This window comes from Orycteropus afer, unplaced genomic scaffold (genome assembly GCF_000298275.1).
Source record: "Orycteropus afer afer isolate SDZICR_OR568_19922 unplaced genomic scaffold, OryAfe1.0 scaffold00118, whole genome shotgun sequence".
In the NCBI taxonomy this organism is placed as follows: domain Eukaryota; kingdom Metazoa; phylum Chordata; class Mammalia; order Tubulidentata; family Orycteropodidae; genus Orycteropus; species Orycteropus afer.
In genome coordinates, this window is record NW_006921705.1 from 6703513 (window position 1) to 6721653 (window position 18141).

At 35.9% G+C, this 18141-nt stretch overlaps 1 protein-coding gene across 1 annotated transcript in view; it reads right to left on the reverse strand.

Moving 5' to 3' along the window:
* ATAD1 (ATPase family AAA domain containing 1) overlaps positions 1-18141 on the reverse strand; it is a 76456-nt gene that overhangs the window by 11700 nt on the left and 46615 nt on the right. The window contains exons 6-7 of the mRNA XM_007944030.1: positions 14236-14325; positions 10820-10870 (exon numbers count right to left, since the gene is read on the reverse strand). Of these exons, the coding sequence (XP_007942221.1) occupies positions 10820-10870; positions 14236-14325 (141 nt within the window). The remainder of the gene's footprint in view (positions 1-10819; positions 10871-14235; positions 14326-18141) is intronic.

Sequence of the window (18141 nt, forward strand, 5' to 3'; positions counted from 1 at the left end):
AACCTTCCTTCTGAGGAGTGGCTGGTAGGTTCGAACCGCCAGCCTTCTGGTTAGCAGTCAAATGCCTTAGGCACTACGCCACCAGAGCTCCCAACTTAATCTATAGGCTCTACTTAATTTAAAAAAAAAAGTGAGAATCACTGGACTTAGGATCACAGTTTCAGGGCACAGATAAGTCAACTGGCATAACAGTTCACAAAGACAACATACTACATCCTACTTTGGTTAAGAAGCGACTGGGATCTTAAAAGCTAGCGAGAGGCCATATAAGATGCAACTACTGATCTCTTCCCAACTAGAGGAAGAAAACAATTGGTCTAAAAGACTATATACTCCACTACCCTTAGACCAGAAGAATTAGATGGTGCTTGGCTACCACTACCGATTCCTCTGACTGGGACCAGAGGGTCCTGGATAGAATGGAAGAAAAATGTAGAACAAAATTCAAAATCATAAAAAAGACCAGACTCATTGATCTGAAAGAGACGGGGAGAATTCCCAAGACTCTGGATTTTAGACACTGTTCACACCTGGAACTGTACTCACACCCAAGGATCATCTTTGCAGCCAAACAAAAGTCAGGCCTATAAAGTAAACAATAGGCATGAGGAACAGATTCCTCTGAACAATTAACCATACAAGACGCAAAGGGCAGCATTTGCCCTAAAACCAAGCTCAGAAGGCAGTGAGGAGCAGGAAAGGAGGAGGTATGGATACAGGGAACCCAGGGAAGAAGTGGGAAGAGTGCTGTTACATTGAGGGAATTTCAACTAATGTTACGAAAAAAATGTTCATAAACTGTTGAATGGGAGACTAATTTGCTCTGTAAACTTTCACCTAAACCACAAGAAAAGTAAATACATAAAAGATGTGAAGTTAATACAGTAACATGCTAAAATCATCTGTTAAATCTGGGTGGTAAATATAACGCTATTAATGTGTATATTTGGGATATTTCATAAATTAATACTACTTAAAAAGATCTTTCAAGTTAGACAAAACAATGCTAAAAAGCAGTTCTCTTTCAAACAATCAACACCTCCACCCCACCCCACCCTCTGACTACTATTTTGAGCTACATTATGTTCTAACCACTTGTCTGTCAATCTGTCGTACTGTAGTGTTGCTGTGATGCTAGAAGCTATGTTGTGAATATTTCAAATACTAGCAAGGTCATACGTGGTAGACAGGTTTCAGTGGAACTTCCAAGACTAAAACAGACTAGGAAGAAGAGCCTGGTAGTTCACTTCTAAAAAGCTGGCCAGAGAAAACCTAATGAAGAGCAGCAGAATACTGCCTGATACAGGGCCGGAGGATGAGCCCCTCAGGCTGGAAGGCATGTAGCGGGTCAGAGAAAATAAGACCCTAAGGAGACAGACTGACACAGTGGCTACAACAAAGGACTTAATCACAGCAATGATTTTGAGAATGGTGGCAGGACCAGGAAGAGTTTTGTTCTGTTGTACACAGGGCTGCTAAGCTGGAACTGACTTAATAGCAACTAACAGTAAGAACAATATTATAAACATCACAAATCTTGGGAATAACAGGGTGACAAAGTTACAAAGATGAATGAACCAAACATAAGGGAAAAATAAAAAGGAGATTTCAGTTACGGGGGAGCAAAATTATTTTATCATAGGTAGCGTACCATAATCGTAAAGATAAAACTCCATCACTTCTTTGCTGTGTTATCCTAAAGCAAGTTATATAACCTCTCTGAGTTTCAGTTTCTTTGGCTGTAAAACAGAGGATTAAATTATACAATGTATATCTCACCAGAATGCTTGGCACATAGCAAGCACTCTGAAAACAGCCCTTTTATTGTTAGATCATTGCTACTGGATAAACTATAAAGTAGTCAGGGCTGTTTTCAATAGAAACTCTGAAGGCAAGTCCTAAATTATGAAAGGTTTTAAGTAATGGAACAATCATGGAATAAATTTGTTGTTGTTGTTATTGTGTGCCATCGAGTTGGCCCCAACTCATAGTGACCCCTCCTTGGGTTTCCGAGGCAGTATCACTACGGAAGTAGATCGCCCCATCTTCCTTCCGAGGAGTGGCTGGTGGGTTTGAACCGCCAGCCTTCTGGTTAGCAGTCAAGTGTCTTAGCCACTATGCTACCAGAGCTCCTGGAATAAATTTAAGACTTCTAAAATAACTTGAGAGGATATCGCTTATTTATACACAGTTTAGTATTACATTTACCAGTGACTGTACACTTGGCTAACATGCCTGATACTATAAGCCTGATACTGTAAGCATTTTACACTCATTTTAATTAATGCTCAAAATTATACTTTGAGATTGTTGGCATTCCTTCAATTTCTAGATGAGGAAAATGAGGCTCCGAAAAGCTAAACAATATTTGCTGCCCAAGGTTACACAGCAGGAAATAGTCAAGCCAGAAAGTAGAACCACCAGCTTGGATTCCAAAGCCCATGCCTGTTAACTACTCTCCTAAACCAAAAACCAAACTCACTGCCGTGGAGTTGGATCCGACTCATAGCAACCCCTCCTTGGGTTTCCAAGGCAGTATCACTATGGAAGTAGATTGCCCCATCTTCTTTCCGAGGTCTGAAATGTATAAATTCAGGGTAGTTTTTAGAAGGAAAAAAATTTCCTCCTTACTTTAGTTAGACAAGATACAGGTGTCCCCTGCTTTCCAGAAGTTAGCTTCATGCCACTTTGCTTTACAAAAGACCTACATTAGCAGCTGTTTTCACTAACTGAAAGAAATCCAAAGAGGACTTTCACTTTTACAGAAAAGGTAAAAAGTGAAGCTAGTATTAAGTGTTTGTTTTCAGCCAGTCCTTAAAGATGTAGAGCGCACCCTGAGCAATGAGTGATGTCACCCTTATCCAAGAAGCGACAGTATACTTACATCATCTCTATGATGCAGGCTGTGTATTCATTGTATCATTCCTGCGTTTACTACGTGTTAGTGTTATTTTAGGTTTTCTGTGTTATTTGGCATGATTTGATGGGTTATTTTTTGGGTCTCAGAACATTCAAAATTTTTCCCATATACATTAGTGGTAATGTGTCACAGGAAGGCTCTACTTTCTGATAGCAGGGAAAATCTGTACTTGTATACACTTTAAATTTTATTAGTGCTAATTCTCTGGATAAGGAGCTCTGGTAGTGCAGTGGTTAAGGCATTTAGCTGCTAATGAAAAACTCGGTGGTTTAAACCCACCAGCCACTCTGTGGAAGAAACATGAGGAGGTCTGCTTTCATAAACATTTACAGCCTTGAAAACTCTATGGGGCTAGTTATGAGTTGGAATTTACTCAGTGGCAGGGAGTTCAGTTTCTGAAGAATTCTTTCATAAAACTTTTTTTGATATATAAAAGCCCCAATCACTACACTGTCTTTTGTAAATGAGAAAGTCGTGTTAAGGAGTTTCTATCATCAATAAAAGATTTTAAGGGCAAAACATGGCGTTATTTTTTTAAAAAGCGTCATTCTTTACTTGAAAGAAGGAAAACTCAAAAAACTCTGGTCGCTGATTTGCATCAAAAACTTATATTCTACTCAGCAATGCTCATTTTATCAAATAAATATGTGCTATTGATTTGAGTCAACTTTTAACAAAATTAATTTATTTCAGATTCTAGTGATGTAACAATATGCCTTCAGCATACAAATAAATGGAAGCTAGTGAGATATGAGACTTTCCCTTGTTCAGCAATTATCCAGAGGACATTCATATTTTGCACCATAAAACTGATTAGAGACTAATCCTTTGTGCTTTCATGAGTAACAGAAAGAATGCTAAAAATTCCCTTTACTCATGACAAATGCAATTCTAAGAGAATTTCCAAAGACACTACTGTTGAAAAAAAAGCAGAACACTAAAATCAAAGTTTAAATCAAACATGAGTAATTTCTGAAAAGTATGAATGTCAAAGGTAGCTGCGTGTGTAAAGAATGGCTATCTTATGAGGCAAAGAGTATATATTTCATCAGGTATATTTATCATCTGTATGTGTGTCATCTGCTTCATCTGTGTAATGCTAGATCATACGTATGTGGTTCAAAATGTTACCATCTTTCAGCTATCCAATACAATAAACTTTTTTAAAAAATTGTGTTAACAGTCTTGCAAAATTGCCAGCAATTGTCTGCTAGCCATATCATAATCACCCTGATTCAAATGAACATGTGTATCCTCTTTCATTTCTTCTGAAGTTTAATGCTTATCTTTGTTAAAAGTTTAATAATTAAGTGTCTTATCTAAATAGTACTAAAACGTCATAAAGTCTTTTTGAAGGCAGTTACTAAATATTTAATTAAAAAGAAAAAAGTTATTTGTTAATTTCTCATCTAGGACAAAAGTTCTTAGAAATTTCCCTGAAATTGTATTAAAAATATCACATGTACATATAATTTCCCCTCGGAAGACTACAAAGCTTTTATCTGACACTTAGAGGGTCCTATGATCCCTAAGGTACTTGACTGCTAACCAGAAGGCTGGCAGTTCAAACCCACCAGCCACTCCTCAGAAGGAAGGTTGGGTGATCTACTTCGGTAGTGATACTGCCTCGGAAACCCAAGGAGGGGTCGCTATGAGTTGTGTCCGACTCAATGGCACATAATAACAACAACAATGATCCCTCTCAAATGGTTAATAATCAATCACTCAATCTAGTCTGTAAATTGCTAGGTTCTTTCAACCTTTGTATGTATAGCATATATGTTCTTTTGATATAACTTTAAAAAAAGTAAATCATGAGTACACCAATAAAAGACACCAAAGAAGACAGGAACAACCAGAAACACATAACATATTTTTGGCAGAAAGAGTCAACATCCAAAACATTTTAATTCTCTTAAAGTTAATTTATAAACTGACCTACTCACAATATTAATGCTTGCTTTTCCCTGAATAAGCCAAATTGATTCTAAAATTCTAATGAAAAACTGAACAAAAATAATTAGGAAAATTGAAAGCAAAGGGGCACACAACAAGATTATGTCTAGCCTTACCAGATATTAAAACTTAAAAAGTCTCAATAATTAAAACAGTGGAGTTGGTATATAGAGACACAAAGGACTAATGACACAGAGCTGGTAATCCCCAGCTCCCAACATATTCAAGATATGATTAATCACTATGACTGTCCTTTTTTAAAAAAATAGCATATTACGGTTAGTAATATGTACTACCTAACAATGTTGCAGTGTGTAATTTGCTGATACTATCATTCTCATGCAAATCCCCCAAAACAAATAAAGATCAGTCTTATAAAGAGACTTAAAATAAAAGGCAATAATATGAAAACTAAAAAAATAAAAAATCAGTATTCGACTTACATTAGAACCGATTTACGATGGAGTTGTCGTCAGAATGGAACCCCATCGTAAGGTGGGGACTACCTGTATATGATTAAGGTGGCATCTCTAATAGTGAGGAAAAATGGCCTATTCAATAAATGGTGATGAGACAACTGGGTATCTATCCATATGGTAAAATAAAAGTGAAGTTCAATTCATATCACGTATCATATATCTAGATAAATTCCGAATATATCAAAGATTTAAACATAAAAAACTAAACTACAGAGGAAACACAATAGTATGTATCTCCTGATAGAAGAAGATAATTCTACCTGAGAGAAAGTTGTTTCCCCCTCCCCTCCACCTTACATCTGAATCTGATCTTATCTTTTGGTATAAGTGTAATTTTAGAGAAACAATTGCTTCCGATGCAATCAGCCAATTCAGATTGGGGAAAAAAATCATGACAAACCTAAACTGCTTTTTCATTAAATAACTGAAAGGAAAAGGAATAGAAATTAAGAAGGAAACTACAGATTAAAATAGACTTAAAAAATATTTTAAAACTGCAGTATGTCAACTTTACACAGATCCTGCATCAAACAAATAAATGATTTTTAAAAATATTTTAGGAAACCCTGATTAGATATTCAATGAAAATAATGAATTACTGTTAATTTTCTGTGCAGTGTAATAATGGTACTAGAACGTTAAAAAGAGAAGACAGGTTTTTTTTTTAGAGATACAACAAAAACATTTACAGATGAGATATGATGGGAAAGACAGGAAAGGGAAAATGGATACAGTATAGGAGCAAAATTAGCTATGGGATTAACAGTCGATCAAGGAAGAAAAGAAACCACAGAAATGCAAAGATTCCTCTGTATAGTATCTTTTTGGTTTTTTTAGTTTGCACAAATCAAAAAACCAAACTCACTGCCATCGATCGAGTCAGTTCTGACTCATAGTGACCCCTCCTAGGGTTTCTGAGGTGGTACAATGAGTTCAAACACAGAGTTTAGATATCATATTTGGGATACTGAAGACTATCATGTTATTCAAATATAGTTGGTTACTGAGTTTTAGAAAATTAAGTAGCAAGAGCTTGGGAAATATGGAAAATTTCTTTATAGCTACAATATGGAAAAGACCTTTTTAATTAAGATTCAAAACACTGAAGTCATATAAGAAAGAAAAGTAAAATCAAAGGACAAACTTGAAAAATATCTTTGAATCATATGACAAGCAAAAGGCAAATATCCTTAATTCATAAAGAGCTCCTTTAATACTGTTAAGAAAAAGAATATTGTAATAGAAAGAATATTTTAATAGAAGGGCAAAGAATATGAGCAGGTATTTTCAAAAAAAAGAAAGTCAACTGGCTTTTACACATGTAATGCTCATTTCATCCTTAAAGAATGCAAATTAGAACTATCATGAGAGAGATCATTTCCTGCCATGTTGGTACAAAGTCCCACAACATTTTGTTGGCAAGACTATAGGGAAAACAGCACCCTAATATTGCTGATATAAGAATAAACTGACATGTATACTTTGGCAATGTTGTTGTTGTTGTTATGTGCCGTCGAGTCGGCCCCAACTCATAGCGACCCTTCCTTGGGTTTCCGAGGCAGTATCACTACGGAAGTAGGATTGCCCAACCTTCCTACCGAGTAATAGGTTTATTAATTATTTATTTTGGCAATAGGTACCAAAATTATAAATACCGTATCATGTAACATAAGAATTACTCTTGTGGAAAATTCATCCTGCTAATATTGGTAGCATCATGCCTCAGGCACTTGACTGCTAACCAGAAAGCTGGCGGTTCAAACCCACCAGCCACTCCTCAGAAGGAAGATGGGACAATCTACTTCTGTAGTGATACTGCCTCAGAAACCCAAGAAGGGGTCGCTATGAGTTGGGTCCAACTCGATGGCACATAACAACAACACTGCTGCATAAGTGTGGAATGACATAGGATCATTCAATGTAGTGTTTTTTATAATAAGGAAAAGACTAGAAACTGAATGCCCTTCACTATAACACTGATTAAATAAATTATGGTATATCCATGCAATGGAATAATACTATATGCAGTTTCTTAAAAAGGAATAAGGAAACTATATGCCAATATGAAAAGATCACAAAGATAAGTGAAAATGCAACACACAGAACGGTGTGCATGGTTTAAGAATATGCTATGTAAAAAAGGGAGGAAGGGAATCCAGGATATACTAATTCGTTTCTATAGGCATAATACCAATCTGAAGAGAGACAGAAGATTATTTCCCTATATACCATTTAATATACTTTAAGTTTTGAACCATATGATTATATTACCTATTAAAAAACTTAAAAGCAAAAGTACTGAAGATTTTGATTACCACACCTGTTAAATGAAAATTTTGACAAGGAAAAAAATATCAAAACAAGGTTTTAAAAATAAAACTTCTATACAAAAATAAATGATGAGAATAGTTTGAAAAATATCAAAGAGCAAATTAGTCTATAGATACAAAAACACCTAGCTTTTTAAAAACTTACATATTACCTCCAATTAGTTCAAATATACCAATACATCATAGTTGTCCACCATTCACCGATAGGTTTGTCATACTATGGTAGTTTGCACGTTGCTGTGGTGCTGGGAAGCTATGCCACTGGTATTTCAAATGTCAACATGGTCACCCATGGGAGAAAGGATTCAGTAGTGTTCCAGACAGAGACATACATGGAAGAAAAAGACATGGTGGTCTACTTATGAAAGAACTGGCCACTGAAAACCTTATGAATAGCAGTGAAATATCTGATATAGCACCAGAAGATGAACCCTCAGGTTGGCACTCAAAATATGATTAAAAACAGTGGCCTCCTAGGAGTAATAATGTGGATTGAGTAAAGCTTTCAGGAAATTCATTTGCTGATGTGGCTTGACTCAAACTGAGGAAAAAAAAAAAAAGCTGCAAATATCCACTAATAAACAGAACACGGAATGTATGAAATATGAAACTAGGAACCCAAAAGTTGTCATAAATGAAATGTAACACATAACATTCAATATCCTAGGCATGAGTAAGCGGAAATGGACTGGTACTGGCCATTTTGAATCAGACAATCATATCGTCTACTATGTCAGGAATGGTAAGTTTAAGAGGAATGATGTAACATTCATTGTTAAAAAGAGTATTTCAAGATTAACCCTGAGGTGCAATGCTGTCAGTAATAGGATAATATCCATACACCTAGAGGCAAAACTAGTTAATATGACTATTATTAAATCTTATACACCAACCGCTGAAGCCAAAGAAACTGAAGATTTTTACCAACATCTGCAATCTGAAATCCGTCAAGCATGCAATCAAGATGCACTGTTAATTATTGTTGATTGGAATGTGATGGTTGAAAACAAAGAATTGGTGGTTGAAAAATAAGGCTTTGGTGATAGAAATGACACAGGAGATCATGTGATAAATATCTGCAAGACCAACAACTTACTCGCTTTCCATAACATAAATACCAACTATACACGTGGGCCCCCTCAGAGAGAAACACAGGAATCAAATCGACTACATCTGTGGAAAGAGATGATGCAGAAGCCCAACATCAGAATGTTCAGATCAGGACAATCAATACATCCCTGGTCAGAACAAGGCTAGAGACCAGTGCGGAAGAGACCATCAATTGCTCAAATGCAGGCTTAAGATGACGCTAAAGAAAATCAAAGCAGGTCAACAAGAGCCAAAATACAATCTTGGGTTTATCACGTGTGAATTTAGAGTCCATCTGAAAAAGAGATTTGAAGCACTGAACACCAATGACCAAAGACTAGACGAGTTGTTGAAAGACATCACAGACATAATATATGAAGAAAGCAAAAGGTCATTAAAAAGACAGGAAAGAAAGAAAAGACAAAATGAATGTCAGAGGAGATTCTGAAACTTGTCCTTGAATGGAGAGTAGCTAAAGCAAATGGAAGAAATGATGAAATAAAGGAGCTAAAGAAACTATTTCAAAGCAGGCTCGAGAAGACAAAGTAAAGTATTATAATGATATGTGAAAAGACCTGGAGTTAGAAAATCAAAAGGGAAAAACACACTCAGCATTTCTCAAGCTGAAGGAACTTAAGAAAAATTTCAAGCTTCAAGTTATAATACTAAAGGACTCCATAGGCCAAATATGGAACAATGCAGGAAGCATCAAAAGAATTGGAAGGAACACAGAGAGTTACAGTACCGAAAAGAAATAGTTGACATTTAACCATTTCTGGTGATAGCATATGATCAAGAACTGATGGGACTCAAGTAAGAAGTCCAAGCTCCACTGAAGGCGCTGGTAAAAAATAAGGCTTCAGGAGTTGAAGGAATACCAATTGAGATGTTTCAACACACTAATGCAAGGTTGGAAGCACTCACTCATCTAGCCAAGAAATCTGGAAGACAGCTATCTGGCCAACTGACTTGAAGAGATCCGTATCTGTGCCCATTCTTAAGAAAGGTGATACAACAGAATGCAGAAATATTTAACAATATCATTAATATCACATGGAAGTAAAATTTTGCTGAAAATAATTCAAAAACAGTTGCAGCAGTATACTGCCAGGGAACTGCCAGAAATTCAAGCCAGATTCTGAAGGAGACCTGGAATGAGGGATATCACTGCTAATGTCAGATCTTGGCTAAAAGATAATACCAGAAAGATGTTTACCTGTGTTATAATGACTCTGCAAAGGCATTTGACTGTGTGGATCATAATAAATTATGGATAGCATTGTAAGGAATAGGAACTGCAGAACACTTAATTGTGCTCATGAGGAACCTGCATACACGCCAAGAACAAAACAAGAGGATACCGCATGGTTTAAAATCAGGAAAGGTGTGTATCAGGGTTGTATCCTTTCACCATATTTATTCAATCTGTATGCTAAGCAAATAATCTGAGAAGTTGGACTATATGAAGAACGCAGCATCAATATTAGAGGAAGATTCCTTAACACATGCATGTCAAAACTCGATAATGATTAAGAGAAACTGAAGAAGAATTGGTGCATTTAACTTATAGTGTTGGCAAAAAATAATAAATATACCACGGACTCCCAAAAGAACAAACAAATCTGTCTTGGAAGAGGTAAAGCCAGAACGCCCCTTAGACTTTCTCATACTTTGGTCATGTTATCAGGAGGGACCATTCACTGGAGGAGGACATCACACTTGGTAAAGCAGAGAGTCAGCGAAAAAGAAGACCCTCAATGACACAGACAGACACAGCGGCTGCAACAACGGCTCAAGCACAGCAACCACCGTGAGGGTGTGCGGGACCAGGCAGTGTTCTGTCCTGCTGTCACAGGGTCACGATGAGTTGGAAATGACTCAATAGCACTTAAGAGTAACATATCATAGTTACTGAATTACATGAGCAGTTTAGAGTTTTACAGTTCAAAGCTGTATTATGCTCAGGTTTGTTTTACCTTTCTCTGTGACACGATTTATGAACATAAATACAGGATGGGGAAAAAAAAATGTAACTTTCTACTTACATTTTCATTTTTCAGTATCAGTTTCAGGATTGCTTCTCTCTGTTTTAGTGCCTAAAACCAGGATAATTTCCAGTTAGCATTTTTTGAAAAAATAAGGATCAACTACTTTTCCCACTATTTCTTCCTTCTCAAAGGTAACTACCAGCTAAAGCCAAGTCTAGACTCTAGAGTCATTGTGTCTCGTTATCCTACTGAACTACTACTCCTTCTCATTCTGTATCCCCAGTGCCAGCACAATCACAGGGAGATAACATGCCCGTAAGTGTTTCCTGAGTGAGTAAATGCATATCTATGAGTATGTCTTTCCTCTACAGCTCTGTAAATCTTTTTCTTCCTTTAGGAAATTTCTGGAAATTCACCACATAAATTTTCATAATTTTTTTTACCACTAACTGGAAGAGATGGCAATCATATCCCTCTCAACTCCATCCATTTCAACATGGAATTTGCATGTTCACTAATTTTTATTAGTATATTTTTACTTGGTATCAATAGTATAGGAGCTCTGGTAGCATAGTGGCTAAAGCACTTGACTGCTAACCAGAAGGCTGGCGGTTCAAACCCACCAGCCACTCCTCGGAAGGAAGGTTGGGCAATCCTACTTCCGTAGCGATACTGCCTCGGAAACCCAAGGAGGGGTCGCTATGAGTCGGGGCCGACTCGACAGCACATAACAACAACAACAAATCAATAGTATATTTTTTCATATATCTGTGTGCTTTTTCTCTCAGTGGTATCTCCTATTATACCAGAAAGTAGAAACTATACTTGTTAACTCCTTTTATGGAGTATCTTATATATAGTTAACAAAATAAGTGCCTTTTTAAATTATCAAGGCTAGACTCATCCCTATTCCTATAAACACTGCCAAAGCTGAGCAGTTACAATGAGTATCAAATTATCTGAAAAACAAAAACAAAATAAACCCTGCTGATCTTATAATTCAAATGTGATCAACAACGAATGTTAATTTGTTACATGATCACTAATAACTATCACTTATTGATAAATATTTAATTTGGAGAGGAGTTTTAAACTAAGATTAGTTTATACATTTGATATCATCATAGTTATAAACAAGAAATAATTCTCCCAATCCCACTGTGTGTGTGTGTGTGTGTGTACTTGCATGTGTTATTTTCACTGAAATATAGAAAGGCTACAAAATTCCAGTTTCCATGGTAACAGCATCCAAATTTATAACATACTTGTTGAAATATGTTACAGACTATTTTGATAACTTACACAATTTTATCACATTAAATTTACAACTTTAATAAAGGCTGCTTTCCATGCTGTTGTATCCTATGTTCTACTCAATCATACATCAAAAAACATGTATTCTATTGGCCCACTAGCAGAGACTATGAGTAATCTTTGACTTAAGAATCAGTGAGCTGACCTGAATTTTCTTTTAAAATGTTCTGATGGCTTAGTCTTGCTTAGAAAATTAAATCTAAATTCTTGTGCAAAACATATAGTTCATCTACACCTGGCTGCAGTCTACCCTTCCATCCTCCTCTCCACTTATTTTCCTCAATTCCCTCACTAAACTACTCTTAGAACTCACCATGAAACATGAGCCTCCACACCTTCTTATCCTTGTATCCTTTCACCATATTTATTCAATCTGTATGCTGAGCAAATAATCTGAGAAGCTGGATTATATGAAGAACGCAGCATCAGTATTAGAGGAAGATTCCTTAACATATGCATGTCAAAACTGGACAATGATTAAGAGAAACTTATCTGTTCATAATCCTACCACCTTTCAAGGTCCAGCTGGCTTCTGTAAACCGAAATGACTCCTCAAACAGAATTACTAAGTTCCATCATCACCTCAAGCTCTCACAGTTCTTTAAACAACCCTTTTTAAAGCACATTTCATATTATTTATGCATCTATCTTCCCCACTCTATATTTCCATTCATCAGAGACTAGCAGGTATGTGGTACAGTATTAACACTCAATATAAAATTAGCCAAACTAAAGAATTTTGTAGCCTCTTACCATAAAAAATATCTTCACTGATTTATCACATGAATTTTCTAATAGAGTGGTTAAGTATATGCACAGCCCCAGAGGAACCTGGTAAGAGTTTACAGAGACTACAATCCTTAGGAAACCATGTTTACTGCCACAAAATGGTAAGTTATAGAATATAAGTGGGACAAATTATTTTTAACCTGATTTTAAATGAAATGATAATATTTTTATTTCAAAATCTGCAAGATAAAGACAAAGTAAAAGTTCATGTGTGTGGCCACATATACAATGATTGTATGGCATTATCTTCCACTATGAAAGCCTGGTTTTTTCCCTCTTCTTCAATCTGAAGGCAGACAAAGTTCACTATTTGAGGACTCTATGAAAAAATTATAAGGTAGTAATAGTCTATAATCATCTATGTGAGGGTACTTAATTTTTAAAAAAAGAATGCTAAAAAGAAGGTAGCCCTGGGTCAACAGCACCAACACATTCACAATCTTAAGTTAAAGTATAATATCTTACTATTGTTAGTTGCTATCAAAGTCAACTTCGACTCATGGTGACCTTACGTACAAAAGAATGAAACTGCCAAGTCCTGTGCCACCATGTTTAAGTCCATCATTATTGCTACTGTGCCAATCCATCTCATCGAGTGTCTCCCATGCCCTTACTGGCCGCCTATTTCCTCAAACATGATATCCTCCCTCTAGTGACTAATCCATTCTGATGACATGCCCAAAGCAAATTAACTGAATGATATTCTTGTGTTTGCAGTGGCTTGTATTTTCAGAAATAGACCACTTTCTTCAAAGTCTGTCTTACCCTGGAAGCCTCAATGAACCTATCCCCCATGGGTGACCTTGCTGGTATTTGAAATTCTGGTGGTACAGCTTCCAGTGTCACAGCAACACACAAACCACCACAGTACAACACATTAACAGACAAGTCAGTTTTGTTTTTTAAAAATGGTATCTTAGCTACTGGTCAATCACGAATTCTGTCAGAGGGAAGTAGTTTATAGCTGTCAACAATTAATCAAATAAATCCCAGTCATTTCTGTCAAGCCTTCAGAATAGAGTGACCTCATTCCCTCAAATTTTTCTCTGAACTAAACCAAAATTAGATTTTCTTATGTATCTTACTATATCCTAATCACTAAAATGGCTAAGCAAACTTGAGGTAATTATATACTTTGAAGAGTCACAGAGAAGCAAATAGCACTGATTTTAGGAAAGTATACTTAGGAAAAAGTCAGGAAAAGTGCAAAAGACAAAGAAGCAATTATGGTACTTCCTGCCCTAGTCCTTCTCTGCCTGTCACATATAGTACATCCTAGAAAGAAAATCATTCCTTTCTTGGTATCACAAGTAAACCCTGGGAAAAAGGTGAATTACTAACTATTCATAATATTAATCAAGACCACCTACAGGTTGGTTGATATGAAATCTGGTGGGCATTCTTCTCATTATAGCTGAGTCAAGATCCTGAGGACGATTAGTGGCTCCCATCACTATGACCTAAATATATAAAGAAAGCACAAGGCATTAAAACAACTAATAATTTCCCCTTTCAGTCATTATTCCTAGGAATCATAATGTTAGAAAATTATGTGGGGTTTAAACTAAATCCCTGTAAGAAATCTGGTTTTAGTCTAGTATAATTCAAATCTTTGGATATAAACTGAAGATAATCCTAAATAGATTTCATGACAGCAAAACTGGAAAAACTGATGCATTTCCCTGGACATCTAGTGACTAAAAATTACGTACACTTCAGCTGTAAGTACCATTACGAAAAAACTGCAAAGATTAAAAAAGGTATTTTGCACAATGATTGTTTAATGAATACAAACACAGTGAATGACTAAAAGCCATTTATACTAGAGCTTAGGAATATAGTTTGAGTGTATATATGGGGGATACTTCAAGTCATTTTCCCTTAAGCCTAAGGATTCTGGTAATAGTAAAAGACATAATTTACTTTGTGTCTCTACATTTTACATTACTATTGCATCACTATCAGCATTGCAGATACTCAATGTTAAATAAAACCTCGTCATCTAACTTTAAACAAGGGCAAAAGAGTAAAAGCAAACATCAAAATGCTAAGTGAAATTTTTTTTTTGAAAAAAGAGGTAGAAACAAAAATCAGTTTTAAAACTCAGTAACAATAAGCACAAAGGTAGACAAAAACAGCTAATTTCTGAAGGGCTTCAATATTATAATTTTTGCCAATATTCCAGCATAACCTAAAAATAGCACACATGTGGTATCCAAATGAAATTTGATATCCCATGCAAACTTAAATTTCTTTAACATTACTATATTTTGACCCAAGAGGTGTTAGATTTCTGAAGGACTCTTGAATCTAACTCCAGAAATGTTAAAATATCCACCAAATCTTATACTCTACTGCTACCCTTTGCATTTAATGATATGCAATAGCTACAGAGCCAAATTACTTTCAAATACCTATGAGAGGTTGCCACCTAGAGGGAAAAAGCTATAAATACAAACTGCATTTTAACAAATATTCTAGATAAATAAATAGCCTAAAACAAAATAAAACTGAAAAAAAATACCAGCATGGAAAGGAGAGTGATGGCACCAGGGTTAAGCACTCAGTTGCTGACAGAAAAGCTGGCATCTCAAACCCATCCATCAGGACAAAGACATGGCAGTCTGTGCCTATAAAGGTTACAGCCTAGAAAACCTCATGTGACAACTGTACTCTGTCATATGGGGTTGCTATGAGTCAAAACTGACTATATGGGAACTAATGAAAACAACATGGAGAATGGAATGCTAGAAATAGGACCAAGAAAATCAAATCTAGTGCCACATGGTAGTGATGAATACGTACAGGACTGCAGATAGGAAAAGGTTCTAAGAGTGAGTGAAACCACTTGGGGTTTCACTTTCAAAAGCAAAATGTAAGGAGTGCTTTAAGTGGCCAAAACAGATCATCTTGAACCTTTACACATACAGTACAAACGAGCTAAAATTCAAAAGGGAAAGCAATAGTAATTATTTATTACTATTTAGGACTCGAGCAGCAAAATTAATGCATCTTTTAGGCATTAGTGGTTAAAGCTTACTTAAATCTTTAAAACAAAATGAAATAAAGAGATAAACACTTTTATATCTTGACATTTAAAATAATAAATAACTTTAAAAGGCTGTTTTATTTTAAGCCTCCTGTCCTTCCAGATGAAGAGTATGTATCATCAGCTACTCTGGTTTCTATTAGTGGTTGGTGATATATTTAATTGGGCCGTTCACTCTTTTTGTTCTATCTCGCATTTATTTTAAAAAAAAAAAAAAAGCTCGCTGGGGTACAGGGATCCATCCATAGTCACAGAAGAGACAACTTTAGAGAAAAGGTAACTGTTTCGTAAGATAAAAGATTATGTCTAACACTGGTTTTCAAAATTATTAATAATAATTTTAACTCCAACACAAAAAAGGTAAAAAAAAAGTTTCTCATGTAACAAAAAGAAAAAAAGATTATCTTCATGTGTTCCCTCAAATCCAACCCAGTCAAAATGAAGATAGTAACTGCTATTAGTGTAACAAGGAATTGTATTTTGAAAATTCAGTTCTAATTTGTGCTATAGTTTTGAAACTATGCTGTGGGGCCCTGGGTGAAAGGTCTCTGAAGTATACTTCATCCAATGGCCTGCATTTTGTATGCTTAAACATCTGAATACTACACTCTGATGGGGTATAATATTAAAATATTTTCTCTTTCAAGAGAAAACTTTCTAAGTGTCTAATATCATCACTGTCAATTTGTAAACGACCTCCATTGACTAGATTTATCAGATTCAATTATTATAGGAAATGTTTCTATTAATGTCACCTCAACTTTTCTTGTTTAGGTGTTGAGCTTTCTTCTCTAACAATTCAACAAAAGTTTAAAACAACTTTTACTTATAATGAGACAGTATTTTCATAAAGGTGATGTACGAAAGGAGGACACATGGTTTAATTTTCTTCTTGAGAGTAATATGATTCAGACTTTTGATTTCTGGCAATCTGATGGACTTAAAAGATCTTTAAATCCTATGGTAAAAACTTTAAAAAGAAAAAAAAAAAGCTGAGGTCAGCAATGAAACCCATGCATAAACTCAGGTAGGTAAGCAAAGGCACACGTGACCACATACAATATGGCCATGTATAGATCCTAAGGCGCAGGGTGTGTATTGGATATCTTACAGGTCAAAATGCCTGATGACAGATCATCCCACATAGAGCCAGGACTCACATTCTCAGGCCCTAAGAACAATGGTGAAATCTTAGAAAAGCCATTAAGTAAAGGCATGCCTTGGATCTTGGATAGAGATACAAACACAGACATGTGCCTAAGAAATGTTTACAATTTCAAGGTTCATAGTCAGTCAAGATAGATCTTGGACCTCAATTTATCTATTTGTGGGGGGAAGATATCTGGCAGAAGGCAACTATAAAATTTCCCTAGAGCAATGAACCTTCAACCTAGGACCAAAGAATTCATATACAAAGTTCCACCATGAGTTTTCCCATTAAGTCACAAAACACACAAGGAAACAGCCACTATAAATTAAAATAAACCACAGAACCACATGTAGGAAGTTTCATATATTGGAATGACCGAATACAGACTATAAAATTAGTATGCTTAATATACAGGCATACCTCGGAGCTATTGAGGGTTTGGTTCCAGACCACAACAAAAAAGCGAGTTTCACAACAAAGCGGAGTCACACGGATTTTTGGTTTCCCAGTGCTTACGAAAGTTATGTTTATACTGTAATCTATTAAGTATGCCATAGTATGAAAAAGTTTTGAAATATTTTGAGAATTACAAAATGTGACACAGAAAAATGAAGTGAGCACATGTTGTTGGAAAAGTGGTGCCCACAGACTTACTCAATGCAGGGCTGCCACAAACTTTCAATTTATAAATAACACTTATCTGCAAAGATCAATAAAGTAAAGCACAATAAAATAAGGTATGCCTCTATTTAAAAGAACAAATGGGAGTTCCAGTAAGATGGCGGAATAGGCAGAAAGACTGCACAGACCCTCTTCAACAAAGAAAAAGGGAACCAATTCACACAGATAATTTTGGACCCCTGAGCTTTGAAGGGACAGATATAGAAGTGGACTAAACTCCAACTAGTAGAACAATTTGCATGAAAACACCAAAAAAGGAGACATACGGAGCTGCAGTCTGGCAGCAATCCTGACGGCACAGACAGCTTGGATATTGCTGAGTGGTGGTGGTGGCTGTTGTTATTTGCCCTCGAGTCGGCCCCGACGCATAGCAACCTGCTTGGGTTTCCGAGGCAG